General features: G+C 37.5%; 1 protein-coding gene across 5 annotated transcripts in view; it reads right to left on the bottom strand.

Moving 5' to 3' along the window:
- Positions 1–25828, bottom strand: part of SLC4A4 (solute carrier family 4 member 4) — a gene marked incomplete at both ends in the record, with an annotated part of 296812 nt that overhangs the window by 207654 nt on the left and 63330 nt on the right. For all 5 annotated transcript variants that reach the window (XM_084234152.1, XM_084234154.1, XM_084234151.1 and 2 more), the window contains one exon: positions 1088–1223. In XM_084234152.1, the coding sequence (XP_084090278.1) occupies positions 1088–1223 (136 nt within the window). The remainder of the gene's footprint in view (positions 1–1087; positions 1224–25828) is intronic.

Below are 25828 nucleotides of genomic sequence, written 5' to 3' on the forward strand. Positions count from 1 at the left end.
TCACTTTAAGCTTTTCTATGAGATACAGTGATCTGTGTATGAATTTATTATGCCAATTTTCTTGTTCCTTATACCTAAAATAGTGCCCGGCATATACTATGCATTCAAAAATTACTGAATTGATATAAATTACATCACCAGCTATATAAAAAGGCATATTTAAACATTATTTTGTTTGTGAAGGTCAAATTCATTGATCTACATGTAATGACAACGAGACCAATAAACATAATATACTGAAATTTTCATGTTACAAATAATTGTGTGTCATAGAAGATTTTGTGCGGATTATATAATTGATTGTACATGTAAAGAAAAGCTCTGTTATGAGATTAATGACACTGCATATATATGTGAAAACTGAACAATTTAAAAAGTATTTCTATATATACATACACATATGTAAGTATATAAAAATATACTTAATACAATTAGATAATGCTGTATCTAGTTTACACATATTTATATAGCATATTTTATGTAGAAGGCATTATTATGCATTATTGTTGATGAAATTAAAACTTTCAGAAAAAGTATTATACTGATAACAGGTGACAGGTTTTGAAAGTGAACTCAGTTCTCTAAACATCAAATTCTACTTGCTTTCAGATGGATATTTAAAATATGGCAGGTTTTTATTTGGAATGACAGCATCTTTGTGGGTAAAATCATTGTCTTTGTGACCACCCTCTTAACACAAAATGGGTAATAAGTCCTAGACAGGATCTTACAGGATATCTAGGCATGTGCAAACTGGAAACATCTCTACACTATCATCAGGTGTTTGAGTTTATCTTTCGAAGTATTTTACTGCTGGTGGCAAATGACTGGAGATTTACGTCTAATTTCATATAAAGGTTAAGTTGTGACAACACAGATCAATGAAACAATGCTCCTGCAATATAATATAAGGTGCCCTGCATCCATGTCAACACAGGAGAGTGGGAACAGATCATTTTATTATTTAACTCAGAACATCATGTTCATAAGTTATTCTAGCCTTAGCACAAGTGCTAAAGCTAGAAAAAGGTGCTCAAAGTCTCTTGCTCTGCCCCAGGTCAGTCCTGCACAGCCAGCCATGCCTCACCTTGCAGTCTCCTTCCACTCCATCTCCTGCCCATCCACAGCCAGCAGTTCATCCAGTTCGGTGAAGAGCTGAGGGGGTGCTGGGCTGTCATCTTCCTCTCCCAAGATGAATCGAATGCGTTCTGCAGCAGGAGAGACTGCAGAAGTGAAAATACTGTGGTTAAACACTGGCTGCACAACCCTGAGGAAAGTGTAGCTCCGGGCTCTTCCTCTGTCCCCAGAGTTGTTGGGCTTCCCTTCCACATTCTCAGTAGACATCTTCTTTGCTGAGCTTCCCTATTCCCAACCTAGAAACGAAAAGAAATCAAAGCCCTTCTCTATTCCTTTGGCTCTAAACTGTATTTCAGCTCTCCACAACTCTCCAGGACAACGCTCCAGTTCTGTGTGGTGTGTGACAAAGAACCTTTAGCCCCTCCGATGAGCTGTGGTCCAACCACATGACTTTCCTTCTTTCCCTATTTAAGACCCATCCAAAATTATGAGACAGAAACCAGCCTGAGCCAATCACTTTTTCTACAGCAGTGGGAGGGGGCAACAGTACCACAATTCTGAGTTTCCCCCAAGCCTCCACCTCCCACCTCCCTTCCATCTACCCAATCCCTAAAGCCCATGCCCTCCAAGCCTCCTCACTGCCCACAACTGCTAACTGCAAAGTTGATGAAGGAATATTTAACTAGACAGGGCCTCTTCTTTACATAATGGCAGTACCCAAAAATGTTTAGTCACACTTTAGTGCACTTGAAAAACAAGCTCAAGTAAAATATTGTACACCTAAGGGGGAAAAAATAATTTCCAACACACTCAAGCACATAATTGAATGCCCTACTAGCTCCTTTTGACCCCAACTCCTGAAAACCATGTAATGAAAAATTAACTAGAACTTCCCTAGGTTGTCGGTTATTTTCCCTTTCTTTTAAAATAAAACATAAAGCATTGGAAACTGATGATCATATTACAAAAACTGAGGTCCACATAGATTCCTTACAATCCCTGGGTAAAACCAAGAATGATATACACTTGTGAATGCAAGTGTAATACAAGTACACAGATAATATGTGTGTGTGTGTAATAAGTTTGTATAAATGCATTCAAACAACCTAATAAAACAAGAAAATCTCTAACACCTGAAAACTACTATAATACAGAACAAAATATCATAGCTCAAAATATATTTGCTACAAATTAACCCATAAAAATATTCAACATAATAGTCAAAACTAATTATTAAAAGAAGGCAAATGTTTTTACCTGTGAAACTGGCAAAATTTAAAAAGACTGATAATACCCAGCATTGGCAAGGGCTTAGGAAACATGTCAGTACCCCTCCAATTATGTTGCTGGTAGAAGCCTAAATAGGAACATCTTTCTGAAGGGAAATTTGGAAAGATATAGAAATATTTTACTTGCTTGAAATAAATATCTTTCTAGTGGCAGAACTGCTAGCTCACAGAATATACAGCTTTTACAGTTCTTCTCTCAAAAACTTAGCTACAGAGGTGACCACAGCAGCACTGTTCACAATTGAGGAAAGAAGACCTAAATAATATGCCAAAAGGAGATTTGGTGATATTATACTAGGACTATTTGGTAAAATAACAAGTAATCACAAACATAAAATCAAGATTTTTTATGTACATACCACAGAATTTTAAATGAAAAAGTAAAATTGCAAAATAATATTCATAAAGTGGTGTCACTTTGGTAAAGAAAAAACACACATATATCCATAAAATAAAGTCTGAAATTGAGGGAGGCTTCACTTTACATATTCTAATGTATATGAATTTCATTTACCACAGTTGCATTAAATAACTATCCCTCCCAACAACATGGTTCAAATTTGAGTTAATATAGTATATTAACTATGAATAAAAATTGCAAAAAGTATAAACTTCACTGCTAGCTCTTCAATCCATAAATTACAATGCAAGTAGCATGTGCATCATGATCAGTGACCAATCATCATGCTTTTGTCAATATGTCAATGATTGATCACTTGACTATTATCCATTCATGCACATACAACTAAAATGTGCGATTGTGTTGCCATCTTGTCTCCCAATGACAAATTACTAGGACATAGATGACCAAAAGAGGGAGGTGGTCAATAAAGATGAAGTGGTAACACTTGAAAGTGGTAACACTTGAAAGTGAAATCTGTGTCAAATGTAAATGGAGTTCTAGAAGACAAAGCTGCTGGTGGGAATGCCACCATGCCAATGCTACCATGTGCCCGTTTGAAAAACTCTAGAAATACAATTGGAGTTCAGTGGTGGCACGTACCAACATAAATAAGTGGTTGTGCCAAAATGATAAAGATGTTCTAAAGAATGTGATGCTGGCAAAAACAAAATGCAAAAACAAAACTTTGTAACTGGCCTCTCAGACACAGTTCATGACATGAAAAGTACAGAAGATGAAATGTTGGCAGCTGATCCAAACTTAGGAGTATGACCAGAGAAAAGATGTTCAATCCATTTTATAAACTGTGCAATAAGGAAAAGGGAACCACTTCTCAAACCACTTCTGATAAGATTTTACAAGGAAATAAACTATTTAATCTCAATATTTCTAAAATTTCAAAGTGTGTACTAAATAAATACCTATTTTACAATTATTTTTGTTTCCCTACACCTTTGTAATCAATAGCAAGAAAGATTTTAATGATCTGACAAAACTTTTTCAAGGTTAAAGAATAATAGCAACTCTTCCCATCAATAATTAGGGTTTTCTACATAATATCAACTTGTGTAGTCATTTTTATGGTTCAGCTAACCTTGTAAAACCAGAAATGCATACACATACATACATGCACACATACACACCCCTTCTAAATGCCATATACTTTAAGTTTTCCTTTCTTCCTTTTACTGTTCTATCAGTTCTAAGGTGTGAACAATTCATTCAGCAGTATTAATTATATTTATTCATTCAGCAGTATTAACTATATTTCAAGTTCTGAAGATGAAAGACAAAGAAATTGACAACAGATCCCTTTCTAAATGAGCTTATATGCTAAAAGAGGAAACAAACAAAAATTAACTAGTTAGGTGAGTAAAATATTAGCACATAAACAAGAAAAATATCTGAACTAATCTGTGTTTGCAGATTATAAGCTAATTGAATACATATTAATATGGAATACAATATGTTTTACTTCTGTAATTAGGAAAAAAAAGACTTTTAAAGTCTTTGAAACCTAAAATCCCAGGACTTTTGTGTGGAAACAGTTTCAAAGTCTTTCCAACTAAAGTAACAGGAAGTATAATTATTTTTTGGAGATCAGGGAGGATATGAAAGAAGTGATGGGCAGAATTTGGAAGGTGAATATACTTCTTTTTTAATTAATTATTTTTTCTTACATCATTGTAGTTGGAAGCTGGATATACTTCTAAGGGACAGAGTATTCACACACTATTGTAGTTATTCTTCATAGTGGTTCTAAAATTGACAATCCCAGATTTGGACTGATGCTTCAACATTCAACATCAACATCAAAGATCCCTAAATTAGAACTAGCATTTAAAAGAGAAAAAAACACATTTATAGAATTAAATTTTTGTCATTTCTAAAAGATCTGATGTGGGCTTGTCCCCAGTTCAAAGTGTAGAATGTTTCTCTTGCTTAAAGAATACCTCCGGCACAGACACCAAGCACATCTTCACTCAGCTCTAATCCATGGAGCATGGATTACTCTGTGGTCTGGCATTCGCACTTGGGAAAACATGACCCACTGCTAATCAGACAATTCAGCTGAGACTTCTGGGAAAAATGGAATGGACAAATGATACAATGTTACTTCCAGATCTTCCTCTCTAGACACCTCTTATAAAGTGTCTTATTTTTAAGACTCTTCAGTAACCAATAACAACCCCATTAGGATAAAATTCCAAAATTGTGTGTCATACACTAGCTTGTTACTTCAGCAGATTTGTCAATAACTTCCCTAAACTTAGTCCACAGAAATTAAAATAGGCCAGAAATTGTATTGTAAATATCGATGCAAGTATTTGACCAGCAAATATCCCTTCCTGATTTCTAACATCCTTAACACAAAGTGATGCAGAGTGAGAGCCCTTAGATAATTAGTACAGGAATTCATCTTTTTTTCCGTAACTTGTGATCAGATAGGGAAATAAGCGAAATGTAAGAGACAGAATTGTACTGAGATTAAAAATATAGAATCTGGAGCCAAGTGATAGTCTGCAGGGGTTGGGGACTGCCAGTGTCTCCAAATCTCTGTTTCTAATAAGAAGGCAATTATGAAGCAGGACTCCTGTCCATAATCCACTCCCACCACCAGCATCCATAGCAGGAATCACTGACACATCATCACATTCATACCTACTGAGTCAATACTTTGTCTTGCTTACAGAGTTCATCTGGGCAGCCACTGTGCATCAATCAGAGATGGCAGATGAGATAAAGCTCTCTACCATGCCTGGCTGCATGCCAATCCACTCTCAGTTTGTCTGTTGTACCACTCTGGCCCCAACCTGTGTACCCAACCTTGTTTCTCACATCAACCTAGAACTGTCTTGTGACAGAAAAACATATCAACTCATTTCTAGATCTTCACTTTTCTTGCCTGGACTATTATTTTCTCTTTTCTCTAACTGACTCCATTTCCAAGGCCCAGTTGAAAATTCTATCTCCTATAGTGAATAATACTACCCATTTACAAAAACATGGATCTCCTCATCATTAAAACACAACAACGTTGTGTATCTGGATTATTCATTTAGGTGCCAATAAATATAAATGTGTTCATTATTACTCAACTTTTGTAAAAGTAGATTTCTCTCTCCAACTAGATCAGTAAGACCCTGAAAAACAGGATGTGTGCTTCCCATACCCTCTTTAAAGACCTACACAGTACCATACCAAAAAATAGTGATTTTGAATATTAAGGAAATAGATATATCTGAATAGATTTGCAAAAGAAAACTGGCATTAAGAATTCAGAAATGAAATACATCCAAATTTTGCAAATTGTGCTGATTCTTCCTGCATAGAAAATTCCAAGGCTTTGGGGAAAGCTGTGAACCAAGAACTGTGGATGAAAACCAAATATATATTTCCCATAAATCACCTGCCCTTAGTTTATCTTTGCATTAGTTGCACAGTGACCACAATATAGTCGCCATCCCCTGCTAAAGCCATGAATGAAAGAATGAACATCTCATATTTTCCTCTACTAGATCCTCCTCTCCTGAAAGACCCACAGTTTATCTATCCTTCCACTAGACATTTAATATCCAATGCTTTGCATTATTTATTGTTAGACTTTGCCTTTGCACCCTTACCAAAGTTAGTTCATTGACACCTAAATCATTCTTGGCACCTATGTTATACACAAGAAAAAGAATGGATGAAAGAATGAGTAAAGAATAAATATATATACTGTTCCAGTTCCTCATAAGAAATCTTTTCTTGCATCTTTCCTTTGGCTCTTTTTAACTGCAACTAGAAAATGACAAGATATAACAAAATAGAAACCCCCAGGTTTAGTAATAATAGGAGAATAATTCTATACTCTCATTTGGTAGCTTAATATCCATTCATTTATCAGCGTATATAATACTCTGTGGTATTTGTTGAAATGATACGATACAAAATATTTTCATGATAATTTCCCCATCTATAAGTTCCTTGAGGATAGGGACCTTAACAGTAAGAAAAATGCTTTTGATAAAAAGATAATAACATGCAGTAACTAACCTTTTAATGGTCACACTGTACCAGGCACTAAGTTTCATGATTTTCATTTATGACATCATTTTTCACAAGCCTATGAATTATTTACTGCTGTTAATCCCATATATTACAAATAGGGAAATCAAGTATTAAGCAGTTAAGAGACTTCCCCAAGAACACATAACTTGAGATATGACCTCAAACCCACTTGTGTCATTTTCATGTCCATTTCTCAGTAATCGCAATCAGACAGGTGAACTCATTTAAAAACAAAGCAGTAACAACAAGCCAGGGTTTTTAAATATGAACGTATAGACAGTAAATATACTATATTTCAGAAGGGACAGAAAGTATAATGGCACATAAAATAGTCTTAAAGTAAATTAATTGAACATTTGCTTCATTATCCACCAAAGGGCAATTGTGAATGTTCCCTTTTATTTTTGGTCTGGGAAGCATCCCACTGTGGCCACCCTGCAGGCTACCAAAAAAAATGTTTTAATAGAAATAATGATCATAATGAACAATTCATACTGAGCATAAGTTTACATGCAAATTCCCTTCTCTGGGTTAAATGAGGACTTCTGGATTTTGTATTTTTTCTTTGGCAAAGTACACCATCTGGTAAATTCTGAGCTATCAAAGTATAAAAAGAAAAACTATTATTTTTTATATTATTAATGTACCATCATAAACTGGTTAACAGTTATAATTTTAAGTATTTATTTCTCTCTATTCTGAGATAAAAGTTTATAGGCCAATACCAGCATTGCTAAAACTTCCACAACTTATCTATTAGACTACTGTAGTACTTCAAAAATGGATCTATAAAATACTCAAATTCTGCTTTCACATTCATAACTGTAAGAAACGAGAAATCACTGACATGAACAAAGTTTCATATACATATAAACCTTTAAAGCACACGCGCATTGTATTTTTGCCCCCTCACTAACCTGAACCTATTTCTGATAACAGCACCCATTTTCCTTGGAAAACCTTTATACTTATCCATTAAGCTGGATTCCTCCCTTTTGACGCAGGTCTCGACACTGATAATATCACAACACTCAGTCCACAACAGTTAATTTTTGAGTGGACACTTTACCTAATCCAAGCCAATCAGAGTAAGTGTCAGCTTTTGTTGGAAAGTCCAAAATTAAATAAAATAAAAATGAAATTATTGACTTTATTATTCCAAGTGAAATAAATTTTCATTTTATGTTAAGGTGCTAGGATGTAATAAAAGCATTGAGTACTGATGGTCACCTTGCACCAAAAGGGAAGAGGAGCCTGAGAAATTGCCTCAAAATAAACATGAAAGAACTCAACCAGGATGGAGACAGGTTCCTGATGCCATCATTTAAGCACCGAAATTCATTTATGCATGAAGTCAGCTACCTTTCAATCATATGTGATGTTACCTTTGAGCTTAAAGTAATCTGAGATTATTTGTTGTCACTTGCAATCAAAAGAATCCTGATATACAATTCTATGATCCCACTACACTTGGTTAGAGTAGAACTAACTTCCAGGTATTAGCATCTTCAAATTAGTTGCAGTGAAGAACCTGTTTTTAAAGAAGACAAGTTTTCTTAAAGATCAATACAAGTGATCTAGATTTTCTCCTTGCCTTTAAGAATCTGTACCTCAACCAATCCAAAATGTGACTATTGATATACATGATGCCAGGCTCGGGACAGGTAAATTAGATGGTGACTTTTTGTTTCAAATTAAGAAACTGAAGAGCCAAATAACATAAATGGAATAATTTTTAAATACCTAGATATCCATGTGCTTATATGCTCCTGCACATGAAAAGCTGTCAATTACCAAAATTATCCTTAATATGCCATGACATTATTCAGCTATAAAGAGTCAATAGCACTAAAAGCCTGGATTTCAGACCACCACCAAAATATCTTACATAGGAGCAGAGTAAATTCAATTTCAGCTAGCAAGAGGCAGTAATAACTGGATTTTGCTGAGATATTCCTGGGAAGTATCTGTCTTAGTCTTTCATATTCAAAATCTTTAAAAAAAATAATTTAGCAATGGTTTACATTACAAAAATGTTATCAAGACTCAAGTGATAGCTGTAAGATACTCCAAGCAAAAAGGGACAGCTCTTCCTCTCCCCAGCTTATTCTGTAACCTTTCTTCATCGTTTCAGTCAACACAGTAAGTTGGAAAAATTAAAGCTAGGCTATCTGTCAATAGTGTTAGGCTATATTTTTAAATGTAACTAAGTCATTCACAAAGAAGCAGTCCCAGTAATAGCTGTCAGATAAATGTTTCCCATGAAAATTCCAGAACACACAATATTGAAAAAACATTGGCTCAAAGCCATTCTGGTCTGCTGATTCTTCTGTTAATTATTCCAGTTAAATTATTATTTCAGTATTTCAAGAATCTATCAGATATAAAAATTCAAATCGGTCACTTGGGGCTTTAGCAGCCTCAATAGAGACCCAAACTAAGGAATTATTAGGAACTAAATTGTATAAACCCCCCCCCCAAAAAAAAAAAATTCTAATGCAATGTGATCGTATTTGGAAATCTGATCTTTGGGAGGTGATTTGGTTTAGTTGAGGTCAGGAGGGTGCAGCACTCATGATAGGATTAATGCCATTCTAAGAAAAGACATCAGAAAGCTCCATCCCTGTCTTCTCTCCACTACATGAGGACATAGCAAGATGGCCACCTCCAAGCCAGGAAGTGGGCCCTTACCAGGGGGCCAAATACCCAGGACCCTGATATTAGATTTCTTAGCCTCCAGAACTGTGAGAAATAAATTCCTGTTGTTTTAGTCACTCAGTCTATGATATTTTGTTAAGGCAGCCTGATTTGACTAATAGAGTAACTAAACAATTGGTAAAACTAAATTTTCTGACCTTTTTTTTTTTTTTTTTCTGGACAATGTGACCCAGGGCCCAGCATAGCAATGTCAATACCCTGCCAAGGATGTTGGCTCCCAGAGTCCCCAAGGAGGAATACCTGATGTGCCAAAGCAACACAGTGACGGGGGGAAGCTAGTGACCGGGAAGACTTGGAATGGAATGCCAACACAGATAAGTGAGTTTAAATGAATCAGTACAGAGTTCAGAGGGTTGGCCTCCCCTGCTTGAGTCCTAAATCATATGTTTTGATACTGACCACAGTCAAAAAATGTCCAGAAGTCCACTCACTCACATTTAACTAATGAGTACATTTGCCTTATTCAAATTATAAGGCACCAAATGTCTTTTGGTACTTGTTTTTAACTTCCTTCTAGTCTTATTCAGATCAAATTACTTTCCCCCATAGATCATGCCATACCCACACCATTCCTTCAGTAAATAATTTTGGTTGATTTTTTTTTTTTGCTTCAGTTTTAATTGTGTTTCTTGCACAAAGGTTTACTGACTTGTATAGTACAAAAAGAGAAAAACACCAGAATATATGCTAATCTTAACACTCATTATCCCTAATATATGGTGAAGCTATTGGTGATTCTTGTTTTCTGCATTATTTATGTATCATTTCCAAAAATTTAAAAATTAACATTTATATTATTACTACAAGGAAACAACTCAATTAAGGTATTTTTAATTGCTAACCTGAGGACAGTCATGTCAAATTTGTGCCAGATACTTCCCTATGGTACTGAAACTGCAGAATCTCAATTATCCTTCTAACAAATGTCCATTACAAACATTACTGTATAGCGCTTGCCTTTACTGCAATCAAGGAAGTCAAACAGCCAGTTATGAACCTTGAAACAAAAATGAGCATGGTTCTGAAAGCCAATTGACTGATCAGCCACACGTGCCTAAACATAATTCATTGGCAGAGAGCAACAAAGTGGGATAAGAAGCTTCATACAGGTGGCATGACAGGTAAGATGCTTTATGTAAATACTAAGTCACAGACTAATACATACTATAAAGCAGATAGCTACCCAACAACCTTTTCCTAAAAGATCTCAAGTTTCTAGTTCATGCCATGGTTACTATTTCCATTTTCCTTTGATTTCTCACTCCCTGCTTCACTTCTCTTTGCTCTGCCAGAGCTGTCCATGATAAGGTTTGTATGATGAATCACTGTTCTTAAAGAGTGAACACATCAGCATTTTCTCCAGGTTCAACTCAGAACAATTATCAGCACAATTTATAACCTAAGGCTTCTAAAGTCAGACTCAATTCTCATCAACGTTAGGAAATCTTCAAGATTCCCAAAATAAACTCGACAGACTTGCTCAAGCACAACTATTTTCTATACAAAGTAGCTATATTTATTGCTCCAATATTAGTGTCACAACCACCATACTATGCTGCCATGAGATGCCTCCACTTACAAAAGAATACATCCTCCTACCTGTAGACTAATTCAAAATGATAAAAATATAAAGGCACCAAGCCTTAAAATCTTTCAAAGTTCTGACTTCATCCTCACACTGCCTAAAATTTCTACCCATTTTTCTAGAAAGCAATATTGATTAATGTGATTCAATATAATCCCATTAAAAAGGGACTATGAGGCATGACAGTATCAAGGAAACATTGCAAAGGTGAAAGTTATTTCTGTATTTCTTAAAAAGGTCACATTCCCCCATAGATAGATCGTTGCTGTAAAGATTTTGACAATAATACAGAAATATAAACAAGGTTCAAAAATAACCTTTTCTTCTTTTCTGCTTAGTTGAAAGTCTAAAACTGGTGGCAGTAATCCCCCAAATCTATGAAGCTTAGATTTTCATCAAAGAAAAAAATGTGTATATATCCACCTATATATTTGGATCTCCAACATTCCTACCTGACATCTATAGTTACATTGCTCTCAGAAAACATGTTCCATTTGCCTTGTTTTAATTACCCAAAAGATATCAACCAGTAACATGTCCAGTGACCAGCAAGGATATCAAAACCGGGTCAGAATAAAAGACGACCTATAAAACCTGAGTTCAACTAGTTGAGAAATGGCAGATGAATGACAAGAGTCTAATATAAACAAGTATGTTTTCATGCTGCTTCATTAGCACCTTCCCAAACTACAATAAAGCCTAGCTAAATCCATTTTCAATAAGCAATGAAATGGGATCATCTAAATTTTTAGTCATATTTTAGAATAGACAAGCATAATTCATTATAGAAATAATCTTCCAAGTTATCCATATATCTAAATTATAAAAAGTTAATGGAAACCACACAAGGATCAGAATATGTACATGGAGTGTGAGGGTTCTAATCAGCAAAAATATACTAGGGAGAATTCACATAAAGTACCACAAATACACCTGCTCCCAAATCTAACCAATAATGTTGGTAAAATTCCAAGTGATCAAGAAAGTGGCTGTAGCAACTGGTCCTCAAACTCTTGGGAGAAATGGATCAACATAGCTTAGGGAGTATGTACGTATTTATAGACAGGGCTCTGCACATGCTTTCATGCCTAGTGATAGAGAGCACAGGGAATTCTCAGGAAAACAAAACCTTGAGTCAGCAATAATCACAGGTGAAATGATGGAATCAAGATTGTAAGACCTAGAGCTTATGCTCAGCTCCGACTCTAAGTAAGGAAATCCTCAACTCTGACTTAGATTCCCCATCTGGTTGACAAAACAATGGGTACATCCATGGATGGTGAAATGGAATTTTGTTCTTCCTTACAAAAATCTATTCATACCACAAGACAGCACTGTTATATAAAATGATCTACTAATGTATATTCATTCTGTCACTTTCAATAAAATCTTTCCTTTGAGAAGCAATACCATCAAATTTTCAAATGCAAAGATTGAAAATTGTGGTTTTGGTATTCTTGAAGGAAAAGCTAATTCTTAATACTATCCTCCCCCCTTTATTTACCCTGTTATTTAGTCAAAGATGTGTAACAAGTACTAACCAGGAGGATTTAGATATGGACACAAAGCAGGTTCACAATGAATGAATGAAGATATTTGTTATCCCTTCTTCAATGAATTTATGAATGAATTTATGCCAATGATTATGGCAACAAAAATAAGACTCAATGAAAATGACCTAGTTAGTGACATCTAACCAACTCTAGAAACCTAAGCATGCACTAAGTATTTAGGAAAACTACAAAACTGAGACTTCACTAGAAGAGTAAAAAGGACAGCAAGGGAAATGATGGTTCACAAATAAAAGGAATATGTGATGTAAGAACTAAGCTCTCCACTTTGGTGACTTACTGAAATGAAGGTGGAAATTTTGTGTAGAGCAAAGTTTTGATCTACAGGTCCTATTGACAATCATGTACTTCTCAAGGAGTTTGTCTTAAAAGCAAATACACAGTCATTAACCTAAAAGATATTCAAAGACTATTAAACACTGGTTATCTACAAACTGCACCCAAAATATACACTAATTAAGATTATTGCATCCTTAAATATGCCTACCCAATCTCTACTCTTGTCTATAGAGATTTTAATAAGTGAGTCTCCACTACAGTAGAAAAAAATGTGTAAATCATTTCTTAACCATGTTCCTACTAAAGGGTTGTAAACAACTGTTACCTCAATTTAAGAAAATGAAACAACTTTGGGGGCCTCCACAATGGTGCAGCGGGTTGAGCGCAGTGCTGTGAAGCTGTCCGCAGGCTCTGTGGCTTCGGTTCGATTCCCATCCGGCCAGGGAGACCACCCACATGGTGTGACAGACCTCTCCTGTCTCGCCCGTTGCTCCCCTCATCAGTGTGTTTCCATCCATCTGCCTGTTCTATTCCCCACTCTGTCTCTGGTGGATTCTCTCACCCTCCCGTGCCTCTGGCCTGTACCCCAGTGCTTGTTATAAGTTAATAAATCTTTAAAAAAATAAAAATAAAAATAAAAATAAATAAAAAAACAACTTTGGGAATGGGAGAGGGGAAGTCCTAATTTTTCAATACAATATTCCAAATATTTTATAGAATCTATTATTGTTTCCATAAAAATTAAAGTATACCTGTCAAATAAACTCTGAACTATTGCCTTATAATTTACAGAAAAACTGGCCAATGTCCAATTATTATGTTAAACTTTTTTTATACTCATCTAATCTTACTTTAAAACACACCCCAAAATGCCAACTAACAGTTATTTGTGATCTCAGCTAAATTAGTCTTTTTTTTAAAAAAATTTATATCCATACAAGAACTGGGATACAGGCCAGAGGCACGGGAGGGCAAGAGAATTCACCAGAGACATAGTGGGGAACAGAACAGGCAGACTCAACTAAAAACACTGCTGAGGGGAGCATCAGGCAAGACAGGAGAAGTCTGCCGCACCATGTGGGTAGCTCCCTGGCTGGCCTGGAATCAAACCCATGCCTCAGAGGCTGCAGACAGCCCCATAGCACTGCATTCAACCCTCTGTGCCACCAGGGAGGCCCCAAAATTAGTCTCTTAAATAAAATTTGGGGTCAGTTTCTAATCTTCATATAATGGCCATTAACATAAATATGCATAAATCTTAAAATTTTACTATTTGGACATTAAATCAGCTGGTAATAAATTTTTCCAACTCAGTGATTTATCTGAGTCAGATGGCTACGTCTAAGAATTCACTTCAGAAACATCAACTTAAATTAGAATTTCTCTGAAATGTTTTTTTGATATGTCCTGTCATGAATGACAACTGATTAACCACTTGTGAAACAGTTATGCTCTGAGTTGAGTCCTAAAACATATATTTTCACATGCAGAAATTAAGCTCACTTCAGAAGTATGTTTCTCTTCTATCCTAAATCTATTACTATTTAAAATGATCAAAGACTTTGAGGACAATAGCTTGGCTTACAATCTCATTTGGGATATGATCACTGAGAAGCAAACTGAGTTACACATCCACTGCACTATTTTCTTCCAAAATTTATACCTCTATTTCCCACTATAACAAGGCCTCACCCTTCTTCTGTCAAATGATCATCACTTGCAAGTCTCATCAAAAGAAAGTTACTATTATGGATTTACTGAAGTGTCTACAGTTTGCTTTCAAATTTTCTGGTCAAGTCATTTCCCCACTCCCCACCCCCAATCATCATTTTAACTATAATATCTGCATTGATTAGAGCACTCTTTGGAGATATTAGGTATATCTATCAGTAAGGAGGACTTAGTGTAAACATTTTTCTTTTAAGAACACTCCTCTAACCTATTATTATCTCTACGTACATGTAAAATGTGTTCAAGGAGGTTACATTGATCACAAATCTAGTAATGGAGAGATTGATCTTAGAATGCAGTTATGTAGAGTTAGTTGAACATAAAGTCCACCACTCTTCTTACTAAAGTGTGCTTCCCCCTTCATTTCTATTTCTACTATATTTCTGAACAGAGGGTATCCTTCAAGAGTCTATACTCTATTGACTTAACCCTTTGAAAGTGAAGCATGGTAAAATCTTAGTAACATGCTAGTTTTGTCTTTAAAGTAACCAATCACTGACACAAAAACATTGATCCAAAAGACCACCTGCACCCCTGTGTTTATTGCAGCACTATTTACAATAGGCAAAACCTGGAAACAAAGCAAATGCCCAAAAATAGATGACTGGATCAGGAATATGTGGTACATATGCACAATGGAATATTACTCAGCAATCAAAAAAGATAAACTCATGCCATTTGCACAACATGGATGGAGCTAGAAGGAATTATGCTCAGTGAAATAAGCCAGAAGGGAAAAGAAAAATATCGCACGGTTTCATTTATAGCAGGAATATAGGGGAATCAAATAAGACATCAGTGTAAAAAAATAATAACAGTACAAAACGCAAAAAAGCAAAAGCGGACAATTATAAACCAGAGACATCCTGCAGGGGAGGAGGAGGGAGAGGGATGAGAGGGAGGTAGGGAGGAGCACAGGAGACTGAGGTGATGGTGCACAGGTGCATTGGTGAAGGAAACTCTATGGGGACTACACCTGAGTAGGTGGAGGGAAGCAAATATTGTTTAAAAATGAACAATAAAGTAAAAAAAAAAAAAGTAACCCATCACTATGTATTACCAAATGCTTTCCAATAAGTGAAATTTTCCTACTTTAAGCCTGGGTTTGGGTCATTATTTCTTTATGTTTCAACAAATCATCCATTCTATTCCTTTTAATTTACTTTCCTCTGATTACAAATGGCTGTAAGAACTGTCTAACTTCAAAATAAGCTCAAGCAACTTAACTTATAAAAGCTGTTAGTTTTAACTTTGGAGGTTACAGATGTTTAGGAGTCAAATAAAATGCATATAAACACATGAACAGAATCTTTCATAAAATGGATTCAGTTGCTTTGGAAAATTATTTTCTTCATACTTGTCAAACAACTTTCAAAAAATATGTTTTAAATGTTCACTCCAGGAAACAAACTAAGCTCTTAGGGTTGCGTGTTTTGGTAACGGGTAGACATTGGAAAATAAGGTCAACTAACAGTGCATACACATGCGCCCATAAAATCTCAGAAGTTAAAAAAAAATCCCATAAAAATGAGCCAAGGACCAGTACAATTTTTAAGACTATCTAACTGTCAAGGGTCAATAAAAGCTTGAAATAATTCATTAGCTTGAAAACTAACTTTCCATTTTACAGTCTGTCTGGGGGGGGGGGGGGCTTTAAAAATCCATGTAACCTGTGTTTTAAAATGCCCTGTGCAACATGGTAATTAGCTGACCACTTTGCTTTGTAGACCCATTTCCCTAATCTTCACCATGATAAAATACACCAAACAGATGTTGAAAGGCACATCTATCATCAATATGTTCATTTTCTATTGAAGTATCTACACACGTAACAAATGCTTGCAAGTAAGTTATGTGCTATCCAGAAAGGTTTGGAGTGACGCCACTTTTTTCTTCCCTACTTCAAATGCAGCAACTCTGTTTCAAAAGGAAGGTTGCTAGCAAATAAATTAAAGCCCAGTAGATGACATTCTGTCAAAACAGCCTGCAAACTTTTTTCTCCCTGCCACCACAGTTCAATTGAAACCAGTTCCTACTGAAATACTGACACTGTTACAATGTTGATTCAAGTTTTTGTGGTTTCAAAAATTAATATCCGAAACTTTTATTTTTTAAATGGTTTTGGAATTGCCAACGGTATGCTATCTCCAAATGGTCTAAACAAAGCAATTCATGATTTACCTTGTTCTCAAAAGCAGGAAGGTATTTCCATCAGAATCTTTGGGTCCTTGTTGTGCAGCAAGCACAGGGCAGGTTCACTATGGAGTCAAAGACGGATAAAGGAGAGTCCCAGAGCCCTCGGTAGATTTTTCAGGCTTTAATGCTCTCAGGGACCCAGGTATACAGGCACACCAGACAGGAGACAGGTACGGGCCTGTCCAGGGAGGCTGGGAGGCAGGAAGGTGACTGAGCCTCCCAGTTCTCCCCCAGAATCTCTACACTAATTCTCTGGGCTCTCTGCAGTCACACAGCTCATCTTCTCTTAGCCATCCTTCTGTGTGACACCACCCTTATATCCCTGACTTCTAGGCACAGGTATGCACACTCGCACATGCGCACACACCCACGCTCAGGTGCCCATAATCAGGTACTCATGCCCCAAGCCCATGCTCCCAAGCGCCTTCTGAATCAATACAATCAAGGCCGCAGGTGATAGCCACAGAGGCTAGTCGTGTAAAAAACCTGACCAATTCACTTCCCCTATAGTCCTAAACTGGTTTCTCATACAGCAACATGAAGCTAGAGTTTCCCATTTGTGCTTGATGACCAAGAAGTGGTGAGAGGAAATTTCAACAATGTAAAAAAAACTAACACTTAAAAGCTTTGCCATCAAATGTACACCGTAAGTTGAAAATGTCCGTGTTACCTCCATTAAATCTTCTATAGTATAAACCAATACTTAGTCTATTGTATCTGTCTGTCAAAACTTTAATCAGAGGGGTAACTGAGGCATCCAATCAACCTCAAACTATCTCTATAAATCTCCATGCTTTGCCTTTAAATTCTAAATACTCATGGATTTCTCATTTAAAATGCCCATTTTATTATAAAAATGCATCTTTCTAAATATCCAAGTAAAAGTGATGCTACAGGTAAATAATTTATTTTGTACTTCATACCACTCAAACCCAGCAGCACCTGCAGCCAATCTTGAGAAAGCAAGCTTCTCTGCCTCTGTTGGAAGAAGTTCTGAATCAACAACCGCACTTCAGATGCGCAGTGGGTCTCCATGCATGTAGGTGAGTATGACCACTCGCATCCATTCCTTTCAGTCTCTTGTCATAACCATACTGTGATAAATTTGCATAATGACTACTGTAAGGGCAGGACAGGACACTGAGCAGGTTTTCTAGGATCCCATGCAGACCGGGTAAAGGAGGAGTCAGAGTCCTCAGTGGTTTTTTGCAGGTCTTTTATTGGGGTTCAGCAGGCATATGGCAGGCAGGGGTGCTGGGGGGCCGGGAGGCTGGCAGTCCTCCCAGCCCCCAGCAAATCCTCACTATCTGGGCTCTCCGGCCTTCTCTCGGCTTCTGCTTCTCTTGGCTTCTGCTGGCATCCCCATGACGCCACCCTTAAATGCCCAGTCTCAGCCCAGGTGAATCCCATCTACCTATGCCCACACCCTATTCCAGGTGCCCGCCATTAGGAATGCATTCAGGACCACAAGGATCCATCATCTATCCTGATGGCGGGAGGGCAAAAAAGCCTGACATTTTTCCTTACCCTACAACTACTCAAAATCTCCTGTCTGTTCATTTGCTTTCCCAGGAAAACTAAGCCAATGTCATTTTATAGCTCAGAACACATACTGTCTCCAACTTGTGAGGCATGAATTTTTAGGAGAGATATTTGGACAGGTCAGTTCTGCTTAAATCTATGGTATTTGCATGAGTCTTGGGTTTGATGCTATTGGACACAGAATAGAGAGAAAAACAAATAGTTCCTTGGGAAAGGGAGGAACCTAGAAAGTCAGCCAAATTTCCAGTTTCTCAAGATTCAGATAGTCATTGTTTTGGCTTAATAATTTTATAATTCCAAGAAAATCAAGCATACTATTATTTAATATGTTTGGCTTAATCAAGCCCCCTTCAATAGCATGCACAAGTAAGGACTGACCATGAATATGCGAAGAACCTGTAGTTTGTGGTCCTATCAGGTTATTAATTCATTCACAGTTCCTAACACTGCACACACCATACTACTCTGGATGGGCTCACATTTCAAAAGGGATAAACCCACATGGAAAGAGATAACTACCATTATTGTGTTAAGCAATTTTGATTAAATTCATCCATTCAATACATAGTTATTAAGCATCTTCTGTGTATCAAGACCCTAATAGTACTGAGCTAGGATCTATAATAGAATAATGTGTCATTTTTTTCTTAAAGCACTTTGGAAGACTACAGTTCAGAGTATGTGGAGCATGGAGCACAAAAATGTGATGAGAATAGTGGAGAGCAAACTATAAAAATAGATATGAGATAAATCGTGAATGGCCCCATTTACTTAGATAACACATTTAGACTTTATAGCATGAGGAGGGAAATACTTGGCACCTCATCAGGGGGTGTTTGTTTTTAAAAATTTGTTTAGGGCAGTGACATAGCTGTTGGGGTGGGAGACAGGGAGTGCACAGCAGCTCTTAGACAATAAATATATCTGTAAAGCTGTAATTAGTAGTTATGACCACCTTTCAAGCTTTTTGCACTTCAGCACTGTAGAGTAAGGAAAAATGTCAGCCTTTGCTGCCCTCCCGCCATCAGGATAGATGACGGATCCTCGCGGTACTGAATGCATGCCTGATGGCGGGCACCTGGAATAGGGTGTGGGCATAGGTAGATGGGCTTCACCTGGGCTGAGACTGTGCTTTTAAGGGCGGTGTCACAGGGACGCCAGTAGAAGCCAAGCAGAAGCCAAAAGTAGAAGCCGAAGAGAAGCCAAGAGAGAAGCAAAGCAGAAGCAGAGAACGCCAGAGAGCCCAGAGAGAGTGCAGATTTGCTGGGGACTGGGAGGACTGCCAGCCTCGCGGCCCCCCAGCACCCCTGCCTGCCCTTTACCGGGTAAATCCCAAATAAAAACCTGCAAAACCACTGAGGACTCTGACTCCTCCTTTACCGGGTCTGCATGGGATCAGAAAACCTGCACTGTGTCCATTCCTGCCTTACAAGCACCTTTGTTTTCTGAGCCTCACACACTTTGGGACTGTAGTAGCTGCCTGTTCTGTTTGCTTCCAACAATCTGTGGTTAGGTTACCTTGTTTCTAAAGGCACTTAGCATTTCTCTTGCAACTCTGTTCATAAATGCATGCTTCCACTTCTCAGACTGTCACAAGAGTACCTTATTTTCATTCATATCTTCACCTACCTAAAAAGAACTTGTGACAAATCTAGCTATAGCTTTCTTGGCATAGCCTAATAAATGGTGGTATTACAGTTGATGTTGATGGCTTAGGAAGGCATCCAAAAAAATCAGCCTTCTCTTTTCTCAGCTATTCTCATTCACTATTAACCCTGAGTAACCAGTTATACTGAAATATCTCTAAATGATTTTCTGATTATTTCTGGACCTACTAAACATAGAGCTTCCATATGATCCAGCAATTCCACTCCTAGGTATTTACCCAAAGGACACAGAAACATCAATTCCAAAGAACACCTGCACCCCTATGTTTATAGCAGCACTGTTTACAATAGCTAAGCTTTGGAAACAACCCAAATGCCCAAAAATAGATGACTGGATCAAGAAGATGTGGTACATATATACCATGGAATATTACTCAGCATTCAAAAAAGATAAACACATGCAATTTGCTGCAACATGGATGGCGCTGGAAGGGATCATGCTCAGCGAAATAAGCCAAAAAGAAAAAGAAAAATACCGGATGGTCTCACTCATAGCAGGAATCTAGAAAACTTAAATAAGGGACCAGGAAAATGAATATAAGAAAGTGAAAATCAAAATCAACAAAAAACTATGAACCAGAGACACTTTTTGGGGGGTGGAGGGCGGGAGGGGAAGGATTGGGGTCAGAATGGGGCGTTTGCAATTGTATGGGGGAATATAAAAATAAAATAAAATAAAATAAAATAAAATAAATGAAAATAAAATCTAAAGCAGCTTGTAGCCAACAACACCTGAGCAGTGTTTGCAGCTCTTGCCATCAGATCCACCAGAGGTAAATAAACACACTCCCACCCAGATTCCTGCATCTCAGGTTTGAGAGGGGGAGGGCGAGTCAGGAACCTATTTTTACAAAATAGAAGTTACGAATTAGTCTGGTTTGGTAAATCCTAAATGGAAGCTACTCTAATGAAATCCTTATAATTAAATCAGCATTAAGAACATATTTTTTTCTCTTAAATACTTTAATGAAACTTCGGCAATCACTTTAAGTAATTGCCACCCATTTAATGTTTACTGAAACAGTTTACCACTAATTCACATGCCATTTTCTAAAGGCTTCGGGGTGACTTGGCTTTCCTACTGCGCATTAAACAGTTTGTTAACTATTAATAAAGAGTGATGGAAAATCAGATTCTGAAGGCCTCAGTTAAAGGGGTCGCCAATAAGCATGATTTATAAGTAGCCAAACACATGTGAGCTCTCTGTGGCATTAACTAGGGCCTTATGATCACCAACTTAAAGCAAAAGCAAGCCATGAAAAAGCAATTTGCTTCCTAAAATATGTCACCTTTTCTTTTTGTCTCATCAATCAGAAAATACTATTTTTGCAGGTAACAATGAATATTTGTGAGACAGTATGACTGATAAGTGAACTCAGGCAAAGATATAGATATAAATGGAAAATTTAAATTACTAATATCTATTAACTGATCATTATTCTTATCAGTTCCTTTTCTAGAAGGTGATGAAACAATGTAGAGCTCTTAAGATGCAGTGCCCTTTTCTTGTCTCCATTTTCTTACAAGTTCTTATATATGGGAGAAAGGAAACATGGAAAGGTGTGGAGAACAAGATAGGAAGTAAAAAAAGAAAAGAGAAGGAAAAAAGGGAGCTAAAAACACCTCTCTGGAATGTTACAGCCACACCTGTTGAAAAGAGCAGCCAGGTGTCAAAGTTTCACACAGTCCTGTAATTTTGATTTTGGATTACAATGTTAAACTATAGCATCGCATTTCATTCTTTCTGCTAAGAGTAATAGGGAATTGTGATTTCTAACAAAAAAAAAATCAAAATGTGAAATGGGTGGTTGTAGGGTAAGGTAAAAAATACCAGTGTTCTCTGCCCTCCCGCCATTAGGATAGATGATGGATCCTTGCGGTCCTGAATGCATTCCTGATGGCGGGCACCTGGAGTAGGGTGTGGGCATAGGTAGATGGGATTCACCTGGGCTAAGATTGGGCTTGTGAGGTCGGCGTCACGGGGACGCCAGCAGAAGCCAAGAAGCCGAGAATGAACAGAAGCCGAGAGAGAAGCAGAGAACCCCGGAGAGCCCAGATAGAGTGAAGATTTGCTGGGGGCTGGGAGGCCTGCCAGCCTCCCGGCCCCCCAGCACCCCTGCCTGCCGTGTACCTGGTAATCCCAATAAAAGACCTGCAAAAAACCACTGAGGACTCTGACTCCTCCTTTACCCGGTCTGCTGGATCCTAGAAAACCTGCTCAGTGTCCTGTTCCTGACTCTACAGTGGTGTATGGTAAAAAGGTGTCAGGCTTTTCTGCCCTCCTGCCATTAGGATCAATGATGGATCTGCGGTCCTGCATGTGTGCCTAATGGCGGGCATCTGGAATAGGGTGTGGGCATATGTAGATGGGTACACCTGGGCTGGAACTGGGCTTATAAAGGCAGTGTCACAGGGATGCCAGAAGAACAGAGCGAAAGAGAGAACGAGAGCAGAGCCAGCAGAGAAGCAGAGGCCACAAGAGAACAGCGGAGAGCCTAGGAAGAGTGGGAAGAGTGAAGACTTGCTGGGGGCTGAGAGGGTTGCCAGCCTCCCAGACCCCCAGCACCCCTGCCTGCCGTGTACCTGGTAAATCCCAATAAAAGCCTGAAAAAGCCACTGAGGACTCTGACTCCTCCTTTACCCCATCTGCTCGGGTCATTGAGAACCTGCCTTGTGGCTCTTCCTGCAGCTACAGGTGGTTTAAAAATAGGTAACATTTCATCCATGTAAACTAGCAGAGTCAAGAGACAAAAAGTCCCTTTGCGTATGAGGAACAAAGTCATCTAAAAACATTCTGACAGAGCAACAGAGATATGTGTGAAACACTAATAGGCATCTTGCATTGCTGTGAAATGAACCTGACCACTATGCAAATGTCATTTGTGCTAAATTTTATTATAAACAACCAATCTGCTTTTCTTTACTCCCAAAGAAGCATCACATGCATAACTGATCTTCTCCCCCCTCATCCCATCTTAGCATTTATCTCTCCCTCCCTTCTGCTAAGTTTTTAGATTTATCTGTCATGTGCCTCAAGTTCGTGAGATGCATGACTCAAGTCACTACCATATTCATAGGAGAGATTAAAGCAGAAGAAAATAAGAACTGATGAAAATTAGCTTAAAGAGAGAAAAAGACTGGTACAGCCTGATTTCTATACTTTTCTTTTTGGCAGATGGTAAACCTCATTTATAATAGAATGTATTGTAAACACCAGAAAAATGATTACTATAAAAAGTGAAAAAGTTTAAGGAAACATGATGGAGTTTGAAAAACAACCTGTCTAAAATCCATTTACCAAAACTTGTGCTTGGGTAGCATATAGTATGTTCTGGACTTAATGCCATTTAGGCCTGAGGTGCCACCGTCTGGCACCCTTTCTAATCTGGTTGCAAAGTCACTTCTTCATCTAACCTAAGAGTCATGTAGTAAAGGCTGGGGCATCATCGCCATTCAAGGTCACCAAAGAAATAGAGTATACTGTCTAGAAACAAGTTGCCAAAAATAATGCATTCAAGACAGAGAACCTACCTTCCAGAATCTCAGCATACCTGGAGGTGAAGGAACAAATAGCCAGGAACCAACCAAGCAGGTAGTACACATCAAAGAGCGCAAATTACAGGCAACCCAGTTAGGTTCAAGCCCACAAATTCATCTCTACACATTCTCTTTGCAGTGAAGTTTGCTACCTTATAACTTTAAAGGTAATTTCCATTCTGTTACCATCAATACTCCATGAAAAACAGTCACAATGTGGTCATAGAGAAAAATCATAGTCACAGAATTTCAGATCTGGAAGGGACTTGAGAAATTATATAAGAACATTATTTCACAAATAAGAAAACAGGTTCAGAGATATTCATGCTCATGTTCATGAATGTTCAGCAAGCTATTAGCAAAGTCAAGGGTTTTTTTTTTTTTTAATTCATTAGTCTTAACACTTGTTTTTTCTACAACTACAGCATACTTTATCAGTAAGCGGATTGGTGACTATAGTTAACGCTGCCATATGATATCCAGGAAATGTACTGAGACTAAATCCTAAGAGTTCTTACCAAAGGAGAATTTTTTCCTTTTTCCTTTTATTATTTTTTTTTCAGTTAACAAATGGATGTTTAATTATGTAAATGAGTTTACGACAGGTACATACACTGGAATGAAAGAGACATTGATACTGGATCAAATCGTCAGATTAAATGACAAAGATATATTTTTGAGACTTAACATGTTCAAAGCTCATATAGATCTCTTAATCTCCAGGGCTGGACATCTTTTATTATTTCTTTTTATTGTATCTATAGGAGATGGATATCAGCTCAATCTCTTGTGGTAATAAGCATTTCACAAAACATGTGAATCAAATCATGCTGTACACTTTAAAATGATGTGATTTATATAAATTATTTCTCAATAAAACTGGAAAAAGCAACATGGTTGTTTCCAATGCTTTTAAATATTTCTTTTGCTAAAACTGAAAAAAAAAAACCCTGCTATTTCCAAAGCCCAGAAAACTAAATACACAGCTCCAAATTCATATGTGATTCCTCCCTATTTCTACATCACTGCCATTTCATTCTTACCATGAAACTAAGATAAAATAAAAAAGAAATATCAGCTAATTAAGCAATACCTTATTTTGCAATACAAAATAAGTGCCAAACACCAAGTATAAGAGAATGAAACTTGGGATGTGTCAGACTTCTCATAGTGTTATTCATTTCCTCAGCACCTGTCTCCCTGTCCTACTTCCTATGACCTAGACAACGGGGAGGCTGGGCAGTGGCCACTTGGCTGAAGTCACACATCGTTCCCTCTCTTTCTGCCTCTAGAACAGCAAAAATGATTCTCTTATCTTGGCTAATTTAACCATTCATTCAGACCCAAAATAAAACTTTCTTTGGAAATACAAATGATATTCATGAACATCTCAACTGATGGCCTGCTGCTTCCAAGAAAATGTTACGAAAATAAACATAATATCTAGACTGATAAAGTAAAATCTAGTCTAAAAAAATAAATTTGCTAAGATTTCACAAAGGTTGAAGCCCAAAGAGCAACTTCATCTGGAAAATTAAGATTTCCAATGGGGCCTCCCCGGTGGCGCAGCGGTTGAGCGCTGGGTTGCGAAGCTGCCCGCAGCTTCTGCAGCGCCGGTTCAACCCCCGGCTGCTCCCCGGCCACCGGAGGAGGGTCCCTCTCTTGCCACCCACCGGAAGAGGGTCCCACATGGCGCGCAGACCTCTCCTGCCGCCCACTGCTCCCCTCAGCAGTGTGCTTCGGTCCATCTGCCTGCTCTGCTCCCCGCTCTGGCTCTGTGAATTCTCTCACCCTCCTGCACTTCTGACTGTACTCAGTGCTTGTATAAATAAATAAATCTTTAAAAAAAAATTTTTAATTAAAAAAAAATTAAAAGATTTCCAATGGAAAGAACAAGCAAATAAATTCAAGATGATTGTAAAGAATAAAATGAAAGGGCCACTCAATAAAGAGGCTGGATGGTTAAATCAAGCACAATCAAAAACCTAAAGACTTTTCACAAGCTGAGAAACACAAAACCTACTCAAACCTGAATCTGAACTGTTTTCTGTGGACATTTTTAACCTGAGAATGGCTCCAGAATCTCATTGAAGAACCGGATTTTCCAGGGTGTGAAATTCACATTCGAAAATACTGCATTTTCATTGTACTTTACTGTAGAACCAAAGAACTCTCACTTT

The sequence above is a fragment of the Talpa europaea genome (genome assembly GCF_964194135.1).
Source record: "Talpa europaea genome assembly, chromosome: 5".
Lineage (NCBI taxonomy): Eukaryota > Metazoa > Chordata > Mammalia > Eulipotyphla > Talpidae > Talpa > Talpa europaea.